The following is a 16470-nucleotide window of genomic DNA, read 5'->3' as shown; positions in this document are numbered from 1 at the left end:
GAAAAAGAAAAAAGAAGAATCTGGGTTGTTGACTTGGATCGTCGGTTTTGTTTTGCTCGTAGATACTTTAAGTAGGTGTATTTTAAAATGGAGTAACAACATGTTGTGTTAGTTGTGTCCTGACACAGTATTTTCTGGGAAGTAACTTGTGCAAAAGTGTTTTTGGAAGTGTGACTTGGGCCATGTAAATAAGCAAAATGACAACATTTTGATTTTATGTTGAGTGGACTACTAAACTGTACGACTTACAACAGCCTATGTAGTATCTGTCCTTGATTTTTCCATTGTACAAAACAACAACGTATCCTGCGTTTTAAGGGTTTTGAAACTATGGTGAGGTTGTGTGGTTGGGGACAAACTACTGTCAAGGGAGGGATGTTGCTCTGACTCTTACCGGATCAATGGGATAAACCATGTAGTTTAGGATGTTAATGACCCTTTACCGGATCAATGGGATTAACCATGTAGTTTAGGATGTAATGACCTCTTTACCGGATCTCAATTGGGATTAACCATGTAGTTTACGGATGTAATGACCTCTTTACCGGATCAATGGGGATTAACCATGTAGTTTTAGGATGTAATGACTCTTTACCGGATCAATGGATTAAACCATGTAGTTTAGGATGTAATGACCTCTTTACCGGTCAATTGGGATTAACCATGTAGTTTAGGATGTAATGACCTCTTTACCGGATCAATGGGATTAACCATGTAGTTTAGGATGTAATGACCTCTTTACCGATCAATGGGATGTAACCATGTAGTTATAGGTGTAATGACCTCTTTACGGATCAATGGATTAACCATGTAGTTTTAGGATGTAATGACCTCTTTACGGATCAATGGGATTAATCATGTAGTTTAGGATGTAATGACTCTTTACCGGATGAATGGGATTAACCATGTAGTTTAGGATGTAATGACCTCTTTACCGGATCAATGGGATTAACGATGTAGTTTAGGATGTAATGACCTCTTTACCGGATCAATGGGATTAACTGTAGTTTAGGATGTAATGACCTCTACGGATCAATGGATTACCATGTTTTAGGATGTAATGACCTCTTACCGGATCAATGGGATTAACCATGTCGTTTTAGGATGTAATGACCTCTTTACCGGATCAATGGGATTAACCAGTCGTTTTAGGATGTATGACCTCTTTACCGGATCAATGGGATTAACCATGTCGTTTAGGATGTAATGCTCTACGTCATGTAACCATGTTGGTGTATACTTCTTCATTTGAGGGCTGGACTATGTTGTCTCACGCGAGTAGGACATAGGTAACGCGAATGCTGCGGTTATTTACATTTAGGCAATGGTAGATTGAAGCCTCTTTTACCAGAGAAATCAATGCGACTTGTGATTTCATTATCTCCATTGTGGGATGACATGGGCACGGTGATCTATTGTGTAAGGACTCGGTATATAGGACAGATACAGTTCATTAAGACCTTCGGATCCATGGGATTAACATGTCGTTAGGATGTAATGACCTCTTTACCGGATCAATGGTTAATTGTGGATTATATCTTCTTAATGGGATACCGTGTAGGATGTAATGACCTCTTTACCGGTCAATGGGATTAACGATGTCGTTTAGGATTTTGTTTGAATGACCTCTTTACGGCAGGTTAACATTAGTTTGGGATGTAACGCGATCATGGATTACTGTGTTTAGGATGGTATGACCTCTTTACCGGATAATGGATTAACATGTCGTTTAGAGAATGTATGAGGGCTCTTTTACCGGTCAATCATGGTGATTGAAACTACAATTGTCGTTTAGGATAGAGATGAAATCTCCTGGCATTACGCGATCAAATGGGGACTTACGGCATGAATCGTTTTAGGATGTAATTGATCTATTACCGGATCAAGGGATCTAACAATGTAGTTTAGGTGTAATGACCTCTTTACCGGACAATGGGATTAAACCATGCGTTTAGATGTAATGACCTCTTTACCGATCAATGGGATAACCATGTCGTTTAGGAGTAATGACTTTACCGGATCAATGGACTTAACCATGTCGTTTAGGATGTAATGACCTCTGTTACCGGATCAATGGGATTAACCATGTCGTTTAGGATGTAATGACCTCTTACCGGATCAATGGATTAACCATGTCGTTTAGATGTAATGACCTCTTACCGGATCAATTGGATTAAACCATGTCGTTTAGGATGTAATGACCTCTTTGACCGGCAATCAATGGGGATTAACCATTCGTTTAGGATGTAATGACCTCTTTACCGGATCAATGGGATTAACCATGTCGTTTAGGATGTAATGACCTCTTTACCGGATCAATGGGATTAACCATGTCGTTTAGGATGTAATGCATTGACCTCTTCATGGCTGCTTGGATACTTATCATATTATGTTTTGTAGTGAATGGTGCTCTGCCAAGTGAGACGAGTGAACAAACTCCAGCTGTGGCTTTGGCGGTTGAGAAGAGGGTCTTGTGTTCAGTATATAGCCTAGCCTACTAGTTGTGTCTGTGTCAGGGCTGGCACAATAATTGTGAAACCGACAATTATGGATAATAACCTTGAACAGTACATTTTTAGTTAACCCAGTACATGTTTTTAATATTTACACGAGGAGGGTAGGCTAAGAGAACGGCACGATCAGGAGGAAAAGCTTAATTTTCTAAAGTTCCAAGCGTTCAAAACCATTCGTTTTTGAGACCAAAGCTGTGTTGTATTCATTAGGCTAAGTATGTCATAGCAATTTTTTTTGAAGATTCATTACAAGCTCAAAAAAAAAAAAAAAAAATGTCAGTTATGACAATCGTTACCCAAAATTACACACTTGTCACCGCACGTGTGTGTGTGGCAGCTTCATTAAATAGTACTCGCAAAACACCAGTCTCAACATCAACGGTGAAGAGGCAGGGTTTTAAGTGATGGCTAGGCTAAGTCCTGCTGGCCTTCTAGGCAGAGTTCCTCTGTCCAGTGTCTGTTCTTTTGCCCATCTTAATCTTTTATTTTTGTTGGCCAGTCTGAGATATGGCTTTTTCTTTGCAACTCTGCCTAGAAAGCCAGCATCCCGGAATCGCCTCTTCACTGTTGACATTGAGACTGGTGTTTTGCGGGTACTATTTAATGAAGCTGCCAGTTGAGGACTTGTGAGGCGTCTGTTTCTCAAACTAGACACTAATGTACTTGTCCTCTTGCTCAGTTGTGCACCGGGGCCTCCCACTCCTCTTTCTATTCTGGTTAGAGACAGTTTGCGCTGTTCTGTGAAGGGAGTAGTACACAGCGTTGTACGAGATCTTCAGTTTCTTGGCAATTTCTCGCATGGAATAGTCTTCATTTCTCAGAACAAGAATAGACGGATGAGTTTCAGAAGAAAGTGCTTTGTTTCTGGCCATCATGAGCCTGTAAGGGAACCCACAAATGCTGATACTCCAGATACTCAACTAGTCTAAAGAAGGCCAGTTTTATTGCTTCTTTATCAGAACAACCGTTTTGAGCTGTGCTAACATGATTGCAAAAGGGTTTTCTAATGATCAATTAGCCTTTTAAAATGATTAACTTGGATTAGCTAACACAACGTGCCATTGGAACACAGGAGTGATGGTTGCTGATAGCGGACCTCTGTACGCCTATGTAGATATGCCATTAAAAATCAGCCATTTCCATCTACAATAGTCATTTACAACATTAACAATGTCTACACTGTATTTCTGATCAATTTGATGTTATTTTAATGGACCAAAAATGTAGCTTTTCTTTCAAAAACAAGGACATTTCTAAGTGACCCCAAACTTTTGAACGGGGGTGTATGTGCATTCCGCGAATGTTTATTTTTATTTTTGTGGGGGGGAATTTGAGGGGGGCTTCAAGATAAAATGGGAAGTCCGTGTGGTTGTGGAGAATTAGGTTAGCTATGCCTATATAGGAAGGATTGGTGTTTGATTACTGAGAATGTCAAACATTCCCAGTAATTGACATTTTGGAGAAAAGCTACATTTTTTTAATGACCCTTCAAAACCGAAATAATACTTTTGTTACATTTTGTTAGCTCAGCTGGTTAGCTAGCGCTGTCTCATTGACCACGAAACGTTTCTAATGCTAGCTAGCCATATAAAATGTTTTCTCAAAATGTATGTTTGTTAACTTCTTCAGGCTGCAATCCCGACGTCGGGATTAATATGACAACAGCCACTGCAAGTGCAGGGCGCGAAATTCAAAATCTATTTTTGTAAAATATTTAACTTTCACACATTAACAAGTCCAATACAGCATTTGAAAGATAAACATCTTGTCAATCCAGCCAACATGTCCGATTTTTTAAATGTTTTACAGAGAAAACACCACATATATTTATGTTAGCTCACCACCAAATAAAAAAGAGGACAGACATTTTTCACAGCACAAGTAGGATGAAGTAGCATGCACAAGCCAACCTAACTAACCTAAAACCAACCTAAATAACCTAGAAAAAACTACCTCAGATGACAGTCCTATAACATGTTACACAATAAATCTATGTTTTGTTCAAAAAAAATGCATATTTTAGCTATAAATCAGTTTTACATTACTGCTACCATCATAGCTACAGTAAGAAATCGCACGGGAGTAGCCAGAGAAAACAGACACCAACGTCAACTACTAATTTCACATCAGAAAAGATTTCAGAAAAATATATGGTGGATAGCTAATGAAAGAGAAAGATCTTGTGAATACAGACAATATTTCCGATTTCTGAAGTGTTTTACAGCGAAAACACAATATATCGTTATATTAGCTTACTACAATAGCTAACACACAGCAGCATTGATTCTAGTCAAACGCTAGCGATAGCACAGTTCGACAGATATATGAAAAAGCATCCCAAATTGGGTCCTTATCTTTGTTGATTTTCCATCAGAATGTTCTCCAAAGGGTCCTTTGTTCAGAACCGTGTTCATTTGGACCTAGAACGAACGATGTCCCTGTTGAATTAGCATGGCACACTGGCCATGCCGTGCTAACCTCTCCGTCTTGACAAAATTCTTGCGTCGCATCACGTCTAAAGTCCAGAATAAATTTCAATAATATAATTAAAGTATATTCAAAAAACATACTTTAGGATGAGATTGTGACATGTATCAAAGAAAATCGAAGCTGGAGGTCATATTCACCTATAACGAGTGTTTTCCAGGAGCGGAGTCCAGTTCCTACTTCGCGCCCAGAAAAAAATATAAAGTGCGCACTTATCACTCAAAGAGGTTCTGTTCAGTCCCTGACAGAGATAATCAAGTCATTTTTTCTCTCACTTCCGCATGACAACCAGGGGAAGATGTGTGACGTGTTTGTACAGTCCTAAGTGCCAAGGCCTTTTATAGAGAGTATCTTGAAGAGAGACATAGCTTCTTGGAAAAGTCACTTTTTACAGAAAATGGGCTGTAAAAAGAGTTATGTTTCACTTAGAGAAATAATTAAACCTGTTTTAGAAACTAGAAGGTGTTTTCTATCCAAAGGTAATAAATAATATGCATATTGTACGAGCAAGAATTGGAGTACGAGGCCGTTTGAAATGGCCACCTCTTTCCACTGCTTATACTTACTGCTCATTTTTGAGCCATAAGAGGTTAAACTAAGTTAACAATGTTATGAATATGACTCACACTTGCTGTCGACATCAGGATATGATTTGAGAGCACTAGTTGGCTCCAACGTGGTTATATTGGTTTGACTGCACGCTGACAGGGAATTCGGAGCCATTCAGAGGCTAGCTACTCCAGCTTCCTGTGAAGAAATTGTAATGACAGTCCTCCACAACATGCCCAAAAGTATCCTGATTAGCAAGGGGTAGTCTGGTTTTTAATTTCATTGTGTATTAGAAACACAGTTTGGGATCATTGTGAGGGGATTTCGCCAGTGGTTGAATGGGGAATTGGGCTTCCCAGGAAAATACTGTCTGTGGTTGCAACAGTAACCAAGGGGGCGGGGCTTAGCAAAGGGTCAATTGTGCCACTTGGCAGAAGACGAGGGCCTATGTACGTACATTCCCAGTGAAGGCAACGGGATGCATAGGCTTACTTCTTCAGAGAAACTGTAGGCTACATGTTTTTGGGCCTCCAATGGATACAAATTCCACAACACTTCTGGAATGTTCTGTTTATTCATGGAATGCATTGTTCTGTTTCTACAGGTTTTGAGAGCATTCTAGAAGGGTTGTTTGGGTCGAGGTTGGTGGAGGACCTAACGTTATTTAAAGGTGAGTCCGTATGTTGCACTGACTGACACACAAACCAACATCAGTTACGCTAATTAAAACCTAAATGATGTCCCTCCCATTCATAACCACAAATCATTGTTCCAAGACTCCTGAACTGAAGCCTGCGGTGATTTTGTTAACAATTCCAGAGTCGAACATATCACGAGTTGCAGGGATTAGTATTCCAGTCGGCCCCTCCCCTTCGCCAAGCCCCGCCCCCCTTACATATGAAGTGGGAGTTAGGAGCCGATGTAAAAGCCTGTACGGTTCTTTCAGGTATTATTTGGGGTTGTGACAACTTCTTTTTGAGAGCTGTAAACAACTAAACGGGACTACCATACAATTTGTTTTGGTTTTAAGGAAAAGAACAATAGGATCGATACCAAGAAAATGATGGAAGTCAGTGGGGTTACAATAACAACACGTTCAGCTGAAACTAAAGCTAGAACCCTCAGGGCTCCATTCAATTTGTCATAATCACACCGGCAGCACAATTCAGATTTCCATTCCACTAATTGGTCTTCTGACCAGTCAGATCAGCTCTTTTGGCAAAAAATATTACAATTGGGCTGCTTGTGTAAACGCAGCCTTTGTGTCTAAGAGTCAAAAACCTCCTAGTACTGCAAGCATGCATTCTGGTGCTCAACAAACCATAGAACTCAAACATGCTCTTCTGACAATGATGTTAACAATCTGAATGAAATACTAGGACCTATTCTTAATTACTATACTTGAAGACTGGAGTTCATTTATAAAAATAAAAAAAAGACATGGAAAAAAATATAGTGGATTTTATGTTAGTGTACCACATTGCTTATAGAATATGAACTTAGGAGAGTGGTTAACGATGAACTGGCCATGAAAGCCTATTCCATCAGACATTCTTCATTTAGATGATTTAATAGGCACTCTAGACGTAGTTCAACAGTGAATCAATATGAAACTGCCCAACGCCTCTGACTAGGTATATTATTATGTTCAATTATTAAGGTACGCTCTTTGCTGAAGGTTAGTAGGACTCAAAGCAAATGGATTTCCATGGCAACTGACAAACCAGGCACCAATTCGCGGTCACTGACACAATTTGGTAACTTTCTTTGTGTTGATGGTCTGAGATGAACTCCTTGTCTGTTCTTGTTTAGTTGTCCTAATTCACCCCCCCCATGACTCTTAAATGAATCCCCAAGGGGTGCATGTTTAGTTTTTTGCCTTGACACTGCACAGCTGATTTCAACTGATCAAAGCTTGATGATTAGTTGATTATGTGAATCCGCTGTGTAGTGCTAGGGCAATAACCAAAACATGCACCCCTTTGGGTCCTGAGGACCGAGTTAGGGAAACCCTGCTCTAATCTTTAGCTATTCATGTAAGTAACCAAACAATCAGTTGTGAATGTAGTGCATAATATAGGCTACACTTTTCATATAACTTTAGAAATCACATTCACTGGAAAATACTTTTTTTTTTTTTTTACCAATGTCTACTCATGTTTTGTCTTTCTACAATAAGTGGTTGACTCTGACATCTGTGATCCTTAAGTCTAGGGGACTGTGTCACTGTAGACAAGATTTCTAGAGGTTTTATTTTGTTGCCTCCTTCTTCACCACCATCTTAGATGTATTTTGTCATACTATACCGTCTCTTGTCCTTTCTAAAATGTCTCTTCTCGTGGATCCACAGGCAGTGAGCCTGAAGGCGTTACAGACTGGTCATTTGACGAGAACTGCCTGTTCTGCTGCTTAAAACGAGACAAAGTCAAGGTAACAACTTTTCTTTTCATGTCTTTCTCTTGCTCTATTGTCTTCTGCTGTTCCACCCCTAGATGAGTATACCTGCTGTATTATCACACTACAAAAGCAGCAGCAACATTGTCCTTTAGAAGCACCTTGTTTTTGATTGAATGATTGGAAATTGAATAGTTCAACAGTCTCTCTCTCATAACTGTTGTACATGTACCTATCTGCTGTGAAGTGGTAATATTTTCAAAGACCGTAGGCTACAAAGAAAGCACATTCAGAGCTGAATATGGAACAACTAGGGCTAGGCTGTATGAATAGGTGTTATTCTGAAAGAGACCTAGAGGAAGTAGCTATAGCCTCCATTTATTCTGAAAGGGAAAGCTTCAGAGCTTGAGGAACTAGACTTATGAATTGTTAGTATTCTGAAACATGGAACTGACTGAGGCCAGATTTGAATTTGAAGGCCATACAGACTGTATAGAATCTAATGGAGGCGGATTGGAGGGGAGTTTGCTCAAACTTCACCCATCAACTGGACCTTAGCCTATAGAGAAGCAGAGCGGTGCCCATGAAAGCACATCTGCACTTGAAGAGAAATAAAAAGAACACACTGCTCATCCTCCCATTCCACCTGTCTACTGTACTGATCTAGGACAGTGGTTCCCAAACCTTTTTTGGGAACTCAGTCCAGCTTTCAGCTAACTCTTGAAAGTTGTAATAGTAGAATGCACAAGGTGCCATTTTTTGTAATTGAGTAGTGCATAATCAGTTTTCCTCAGTAATTGCAAACCGTAGAGCTATTTATAACTTGTCAAGTGTCCGGATCAACTAGTCCATGTCACTTATCATATTTTTTAGGTAGTTTTTTTTTTTGCCTATACTTTTAGTTTTAATGTTTGAATCACACGCATACACATTAGATTTGGCGTAATCCATAGAAATTATTTAAAAAAAAATCTTCATCCCATGACAAAATGTGTAGAATTGCAGGAAAATGGCAGCAAGAGGTGTGTGAAGCATTTGTCATGAACAGTGCTTCTGCCCATAGAAATAGATGTGACCCGCGGGATGTTCCCCAATGCTGGATCGGGGGCCTGAGTGAGAAGGTTTGGGACCCGCTGATCTAGGAAAACAACAAACATTGCCCCTAACAGATACAGGCCAGGGTCAAATATTGTTATCTCCCTAATGGATAAAGCCCCCATGCAGTCTTTTGTAATCACCACTGTCTAATAAATATATTTTCATTAAACAGTGATTTATAATTTATTTCCCTAAGCCTCCTTTGGCCCTTGAAATGCTCAGTCTAATCGTGTGTGCGTTAGGAAACAAATGTGAAGATATTTACATGCACAGCCCTGATAGGGGATGGGCTCGAGACCATCCTTACCTAGATGAACAGTCTGGACTATTATAATCAGATAACATTGTGGTGTCATGATGTCAAAAAGCTCTTACACACGAAGGGCATATCATCATTTTCACAATTTCAGAGTTTTATTTGTACAAAAAAACGAGGAAATCATGTGTTTAACGGCACTGCGCCTTTACCCCCAATTAGAGTTGCACATTTTGGGGAATATTCAGAGGTGGAAACTTTCTGTGGGAATTAACGGGAATATATGGGTATTAACAGAAATGTATGCAAATTAATATTAATATCATTTAAATGTAATGTTTTTTGCATTGGATATATTTACCATTTCATGAGGAGACAAACTTAACTTTTACCTTATCATAAGTAGACATAATTGCAAATTGATTAAATCCTTCCAATCGAAAAAAAAAAAAATTACAAAAAACAATTTAGTTACGAATTGAACTTTAATTAAATGACTTGACTCTTCACATGGGATGATTTCACTCAACAACAAAAGGGAATATTCAATGATCCATCGCATCTCCCAAAAACATTCTCAACATACATCTGTAAAATTATAGTTTCTAGACTAAGGCTTTGGTTGTCTTCCTCTCAGGCTTCCATGTCTTCTCCCTGGACCTTCTCAATGTCCACCTCTTTGAACGTCAGACTCTTAGGTCTCATCTTCACTGTCACTTCCCATCCCTGTTGAGGATGGCTTGTTGTCAGGCTCAAAAAGCCTCAAATTTGCCTGGATGGCCACATTTTTCAACCCTTGTACTGGTCAGCCTGTTGCGTGCTTTGGTGTGTGTTCCCAAACAAGGACCAGTTGCGCTCTGAGGTGGCTGATGTTGGTGGGATTTGGAGGATGATGGAGGCAACAGGGGAAAGAGCCTCAGATCCACAAAGTCCCTTCCACCAGGTGGCTGATGAGATATGTTGGCACGACTGCCATATTGCATCTCCATCCCAAAGCCCTTGCTTGGAAGTGTACTTCGCCAGACTGCCAAGAACCTTGCCCTCATCCAGGCCAAGGCGCGAGACACGATAGTGATGACACCATAGGCCTTGTTGATCTCTGCACCAAACAGGATGTTCTTGCCAGCGTACTTGGGGTCCCACATGTACGTTGCAGTGTGTTTGGGCTTCAGGCACAAGTCTTCGCTTTTTGATGCATTTCAGAACTGCAGTTTCCTCTGCTTGGCGCAACAGTGAAGTGGGCAGGGCAGTATGGATTTATTCTCTTACATCTGCAAGCTGAGTCTGAACATCAGACAGGATGGCATTGTCTCCCTCAATCTGTACAATGGCTACTGCTATAGGTTTCAGGAGTTTCAGGCTGCTTACCACTCTCTCCCAAAATGAATCATCCAGGAGGATCCTCTTGATGGGGCTGTCCATATCGGCAGACTGTGATATGGCCATTTCTTGGAGAGACGCCTTCCCCTCCAGGAGACTGTCAACGATGATGACAACACCACCCCAAGGGTTGTTGCTGGGCAGCTTCAATGTGGTGCTCTTATTCTTCTCACTTTGCTTGGTGAGGTAGATTGCTGCTATAACTTGATGACCCTTCACATACCTAACCATTTCCTTGGCTCTCTTGTAGTGTATCCATTGTTTTCAGTGCCATGATGTTCTTGAGGAGCAGATTCAATGCATGAGCAGCACAGCCAATGGGTGTGATGTGAGGGTAGGACTCTCACTTTAGACCAAGCAGCCTTCATGTTCGCAGCATTGTCTGTCACCAGTGCAAATACCTTCTGTGGTCCAAGGTCATTGACTGCCTTCAGCTCATCTGCAATGTAGAGACCGGTGTGTCTGTGTTCTTGTAGAATACTGGTTGAGGGGTGGAGATGATATAGTTAATTATTCCTTGCCCACGACCATTCGACCACCCATCAGATTGCAATATTCTGTTTTCTCTGATTTGCTTGACCTTCACTTGAACTCTGAACTCTGCATCCAGCAAATGAGTAGATAAAGCATGTCTGGTTGGAGGGGTGTATGCTGGGTGAACATTCAGAAATCTCTTCCAATACACATTGCCTGTGAGCATCAGAGGTGAACCAGTTGCATACACAGCTCGAGCAAGACATTCATCAGCATTTCTGACTATGTTCCTCCATTGAGTCAAAAAAACTTCTGATTCCAGGAGGACCATGAGCTGTTGCTAACAATAAGGTGTCTGATTCAACATTTTCATTGTGAATAGAAGTAGAGTGACTTTTGTCAGAGGTTGCTTGTTGTGAGCGCTGAGGGAACTTTATGCACTTGGCCAGATGATTCTGCATCTTTGTTGCATTCTTCACACATGATTTGGCACAGTATTTGCAAATGTACACATCTATTCCTTCTGCATTAGCTGCAGTGAAATGTCTCCACACATCAGATAGTGCCCGTGGCATTTTCCTGTAAAGACTAGAAAAAAAGGAGTAAAAAAAAAACCCAAATAGAATTCCATGTACAGATAAATAGTTAAGCAGTTAGATTGAACAACTCCTTTGTAAGAAGTGTTTTTGAAATGAAACATGTATGGAAACAGGTGAATTAACACTCCTCAGTTAGCAGGCTCAAGCAAGTTAAAACCCACATGGTAGCAAAAACTAAGTTAGAAATGATTTAAACACAATTTGCTGTAGTCTATTCTTTACTAGTTAACGAAAAATCATGTATGTTATAAAAAATATATTCACCCCACCCAGTATTGTAATCAAAACTTACCATAAAGCATGTAGTCCTTGGCTCAGACAGTGTAGTAGTGTGGGCTCGATAGCATCTCATTAGTGTGCAAGATCTTGAGAATCAGCTGTACATGTGATGGAAGAATGCACTGCACATGTGATGGAAGAATGCACTGCACATGTGATGGAAGAATGCACTGCACATGTGATGGAAGAATGCACTGCACATGTGATGGAAGAATGCACTGCACATGTGATGGAAGAATGCACTGCACATGTGATGGAAGAATGCACTGCACATGTGATGGAAGAATGCACTGCATGCAGAGGGTTGCAATACCACAAAGGTTAACTGTTATAAGCTAACTTAAAAAAAAATGAATTTAAGCAAAATTCTCCAAATTCCTGAAATTTCCTGGAAAGTTTCCCGACCCTTTGCAACCCTACCCCTATCCCCTATGGTAACCTTAATCTGATCCTAGATCTGTAGTTAGGGGAATCTTCGATTTACCACAAGCACTCTGCTAACCCATACAGCACATCTTTAGCTTGCTCTGTGACAAATCTGCCATATAATTATTCAATCTTTCCAGATATCCACTGGTATGAGCTCTGTGTAGGGGTCTTTATAATGAAGATGACAAGTGCTCTTAGAATACATTCATTAAGATGTTATATTCATTTGTCATATGCCACATGTCATTTATGCAACAAAGGTATTTATCTATTTTTATAAACTGGTTTGTTTGAGCCCTGAATGCTGATTCGCTGACAGCTGTGGTATGTCAGACCGTATACCACGGGTATGACAACATTTATTTTCTCTGCTGTAATTATGTTGGTAACCAGTTCATAATAGCAATAAGGCACCTTGGGGTTTGTGGTATATGGCTAACATGCTGACCAGACCGGACACGTTGCGTGCGCAAGCGTCGCAAAATAAATGTAGAAATCCATGTTATTCAATTATTGCACCCACACTGCTCGCGCGCGCCAACGAGCGTCTGCGACGCCAAGGGCTAAAATAGAACTCCTTTCTATTTCTGATGCAGATCGCGCTGAAAGTCCTGCCTCTCCCATCTCCTCATTGGTTTATAGAAGCAGGTACCCACGTGCCATCTCCTCATTGGTTATACCCACGTGGGTGATTTGAAAGATGGACTGTTTTGCCGGTTGTCGTGGTAATACTATGAAAGTTTAAATGCCAATCACCATATAAGTTCAAAGATGAAAAAGCCTGGAAGGAGGAGAGATGACTAGAAACGATTCGGTTGGCTGTTTTATGTGTGGATTAATTGTCGGAGTAGAGGACCTTGTGCATTTCAGGTAAAATAACAACTCAATGTTTATATCCCAGGACAAATTAGCTAGCAACAGCAAGCTAGTTAAATAGGACAAATTAGCTAGCAAGTAACTAGCTAAATTGCCATACATGTTTAATGCTTTTTGACCTGTCCCCAAATTAATATAGTTGGTTCAGAGTTTGTTTTGCTATTTTAACCTGCGTGTCATGATCGCGTTTGGTGTAGGGGGACAAAATAAATGTATGCACGATAGCGCACGCGCGGAGACGGTTTGGGTTCCGTGTAAGGGCTATATCCAGACACTCCGTTGTCGTGCATAAGAACACCATATACCACACCCCTTGTGCCTTATTGCTTAAGTACGTGTCTACCATACGCCACAGCATGTCACTTCTGCTGTTAAGACGCTATTCCATTTGTTTCTGTTATAAGCTGTGTTTCTGTTTCTCTCTTCTCCAAGGAGCACTTAGTTGGCCTGAGCGACCCGGGGTTGGAGAGTGGGGCTAAATCCCTGCTGCTCAAAGACCAGACCAAGATCAACAGACTTGAGAAACAAGCTGAGGAATTTTTGAATGCAGTCCTCTACAAAGAAGGTAGGTCTTTACTTACGAAGAACTATATTTGTTACAGCAATTTCTGTAAGATTGTGTATCGACAGGAATATCTAACAGGACCATGTGTGTTCTTAGTTACATTTGAGAAACTGTTGCTTTGGTTGAGATGGCTTTCGCTCACGGGCTCAGGGTCAACCGTCTCTACAGATGTCTTTGTAACTGTATTTTTCCCTGTCCCTCCCTCAGATGTGCCCAGCTTCTCGGACCCGCACATTCCAGTAGTGGCTCTGGAGATAATGCAGAGGATGATCCGCCAGTTTGCTGCAGAATATACCTCAAAAAGCAGTTCCTCTACTCCGGACAGCCGCTCCACTCCCAGGCCTGGTCCCCACCCAGACCAAAGCCTGCCTCCTCCCCCCTCGCTGCCCACGGTGCCCCCAGCTGCCAGCCCTGGTGGTACTGCGACCGCCTCCGTGCCCAGCCAGAACCCCGTCCTCTCCAAGCTGCTGATGGCCGACCAGGACTTGCCTCTCGACCTCACAGTCAAGAAGCCTCTGCCACAGCCTGTAGAACAAGGTAGCAGCAGATGCACCAGTGCTGGTAGTAGACTGACCGAGCAGACACACTTGTACTGGTAATATATTTGATGTAAAGTAACCTCTTCCTCACTGTCAAGAGGTTGCCGCCACAGCCTGCAGAACAAGGTACCAGCAGATTCACTACACTACTGTACTGCACACTAGGGTTGAATGATGGGAACCTGGTTACTGAGATTTACTGGAATTTACCGCCCAAAACCACTCCCATTTCCCGGGATAAATAACTGCCAGATACTGTTAAAATAAAATAAATCATGAACAGCATGGCGTGAAATGAAACGGTTAAATTATATGCAATGCCTTAATCTGGCTTCTCTACGTCCTCTGCATGATGAACCAACCCTCAGGGTGGGGACAGACAGTCCATCTCAGCATGGAGCGCAGTTCACAATGCAAGTAGACTTATCTCACCATGCTAACTTTTTCCCGTTCTGACAGGTAGGCCTACATTTGCTGCAGCATAGCCTATGATACAGTAATATATAGAACGAATGTGCATCTAATTTACCATCTCCATCTGGCTTTCGAGGGTCACCTTGTTTTTTGTAAAGATGTATCTTTTAATTGTAAAGATGTATTTTTTTATTGTAAAGATGTATTTTTTAATTGCAGCTGCAGAGTTTTAAAACAGACTATCACTCTAATATTGTTGTTTTAAATCAGTGCACGTGCAAACACTGTCTTTCTCTCTCTCAAACTCTATTCAAACTGCATCCAAAATAGATAACCCTGTTCTAGATTGATATGTATGTATAGCCCTATATATTGATGGCCTAGCCTACCTCTTTCATATTTACATTCTTGGGCTCATTAAATGTCGTTAATGTACAGCTCGTAAAATATATGACATATTTGGCTTATCAGGCTGAGGTTGCATCAGGTTTGAATTTTCATGCTGATCAAAGCATATTTCAATGCTTTATAATGCTTTTGAAAGACCCTTCCGGTTTTGACGGGAAATACTGGGTTACCGGGGATTTATTCTTGGGATGGAACATTTTGTAAAATATGAACCCTATTGCACACGTACTGCGCTAACCCTTGTGTCCTGTACCTAGATGGAGTCCTGGACCTGTCACTCAAAAAGGGACGGGCCAAAAGCAGCACGTCATCGCTCCGCAGCCCTCATCTTTCCCAGACGTCCACTCTTAGAGGGTAAGACCAACTTTCTGTTTCTACTTCCTGTAGGGCTTTACCGTAGCTCACTCCCCAACCTGTTCAAACACCAGTGTATAATAACCTGTAGGAGGTCATGAAGCGAAGGTCACCAGCTCTGGTCCTGGGAGATGCATGGTGTGTGTGGTGATTTGGCTGTGTCATATTAGTGGTTTCACATGTGCATCTTCAAGAAGGACATCTTGAAGGAAATGCTTTGGTATCAGGAGACATTATATTATTATTATTATTGTATTCCTTTTAAATACACAATAAGATGTAGTTAAGATTCCAATGGATTTAAGAAATAAGCAAAATAATCCAAATAAACCCCTAACCAGTAGAGCTTCCCATTCTACTAATTACACAGCATGGTGTTCAATGGTTTACATTGACCTTCATTTCAAGGTCAAAAATCATTTAAAATCTTTAATCCAGTGAACTCTTGTGTTTTGCGCTAGGGCAATGCCTCATATCATCACACCGCGGTATGGATGTTAGTGCATTTGAAATGAAACACAGCGTCATTCATTTTTAATTTGTATTCATTAAGCTCCAGTTTCTCCGCTCTCTAGCTGCACTCTCTTTAGAGGGAGGGAGGGAAGGGGGCAAGGGGGTGAGAGGGGAGGGGAAGGGAGGGAGGGGAAGGGAGGGAGGGAGGAAAGGAAGGAAGGGAGGGAAGGAAGGGAGGGGTGAAGGAAGGGAGGGGGAAGCGGGGGGATGAGTGAGTGAAGGAAGCGGGGGGATGAGTGAAGGAAGAGGGGGGGGGGTGAGTGAATGAAGGAAGGAAGGAAGAGTGCGAGTGAGTGAGTGAAGGGAGAGTGCGGGGAGTGAGTGACTGAAGGGAGAGTTGCCG

At 41.3% G+C, this 16470-nt stretch overlaps 1 protein-coding gene across 2 annotated transcripts in view; it reads left to right on the top strand.

Annotated features, from left to right (window-relative positions):
* LOC112080525 (nascent polypeptide-associated complex subunit alpha, muscle-specific form) overlaps window positions 1-16470 on the top strand; it is a 78815-nt gene that overhangs the window by 31126 nt on the left and 31219 nt on the right. For both annotated transcript variants that reach the window (XM_024146311.2, XM_024146312.2), the window contains exons 2-6: window positions 6154-6219; window positions 7900-7979; window positions 13767-13899; window positions 14107-14436; window positions 15518-15614. In XM_024146311.2, the coding sequence (XP_024002079.1) occupies window positions 6154-6219; window positions 7900-7979; window positions 13767-13899; window positions 14107-14436; window positions 15518-15614 (706 nt within the window). The remainder of the gene's footprint in view (window positions 1-6153; window positions 6220-7899; window positions 7980-13766; window positions 13900-14106; window positions 14437-15517; window positions 15615-16470) is intronic.

This window comes from Salvelinus sp. IW2-2015, unplaced genomic scaffold (assembly GCF_002910315.2).
Source record: "Salvelinus sp. IW2-2015 unplaced genomic scaffold, ASM291031v2 Un_scaffold16363, whole genome shotgun sequence".
Taxonomy (NCBI): domain Eukaryota; kingdom Metazoa; phylum Chordata; class Actinopteri; order Salmoniformes; family Salmonidae; genus Salvelinus; species Salvelinus sp. IW2-2015.
The sequence above is the reverse complement of the archived record's forward strand: the minus strand, read 5'-3'. Positions and strand labels throughout refer to the sequence as shown.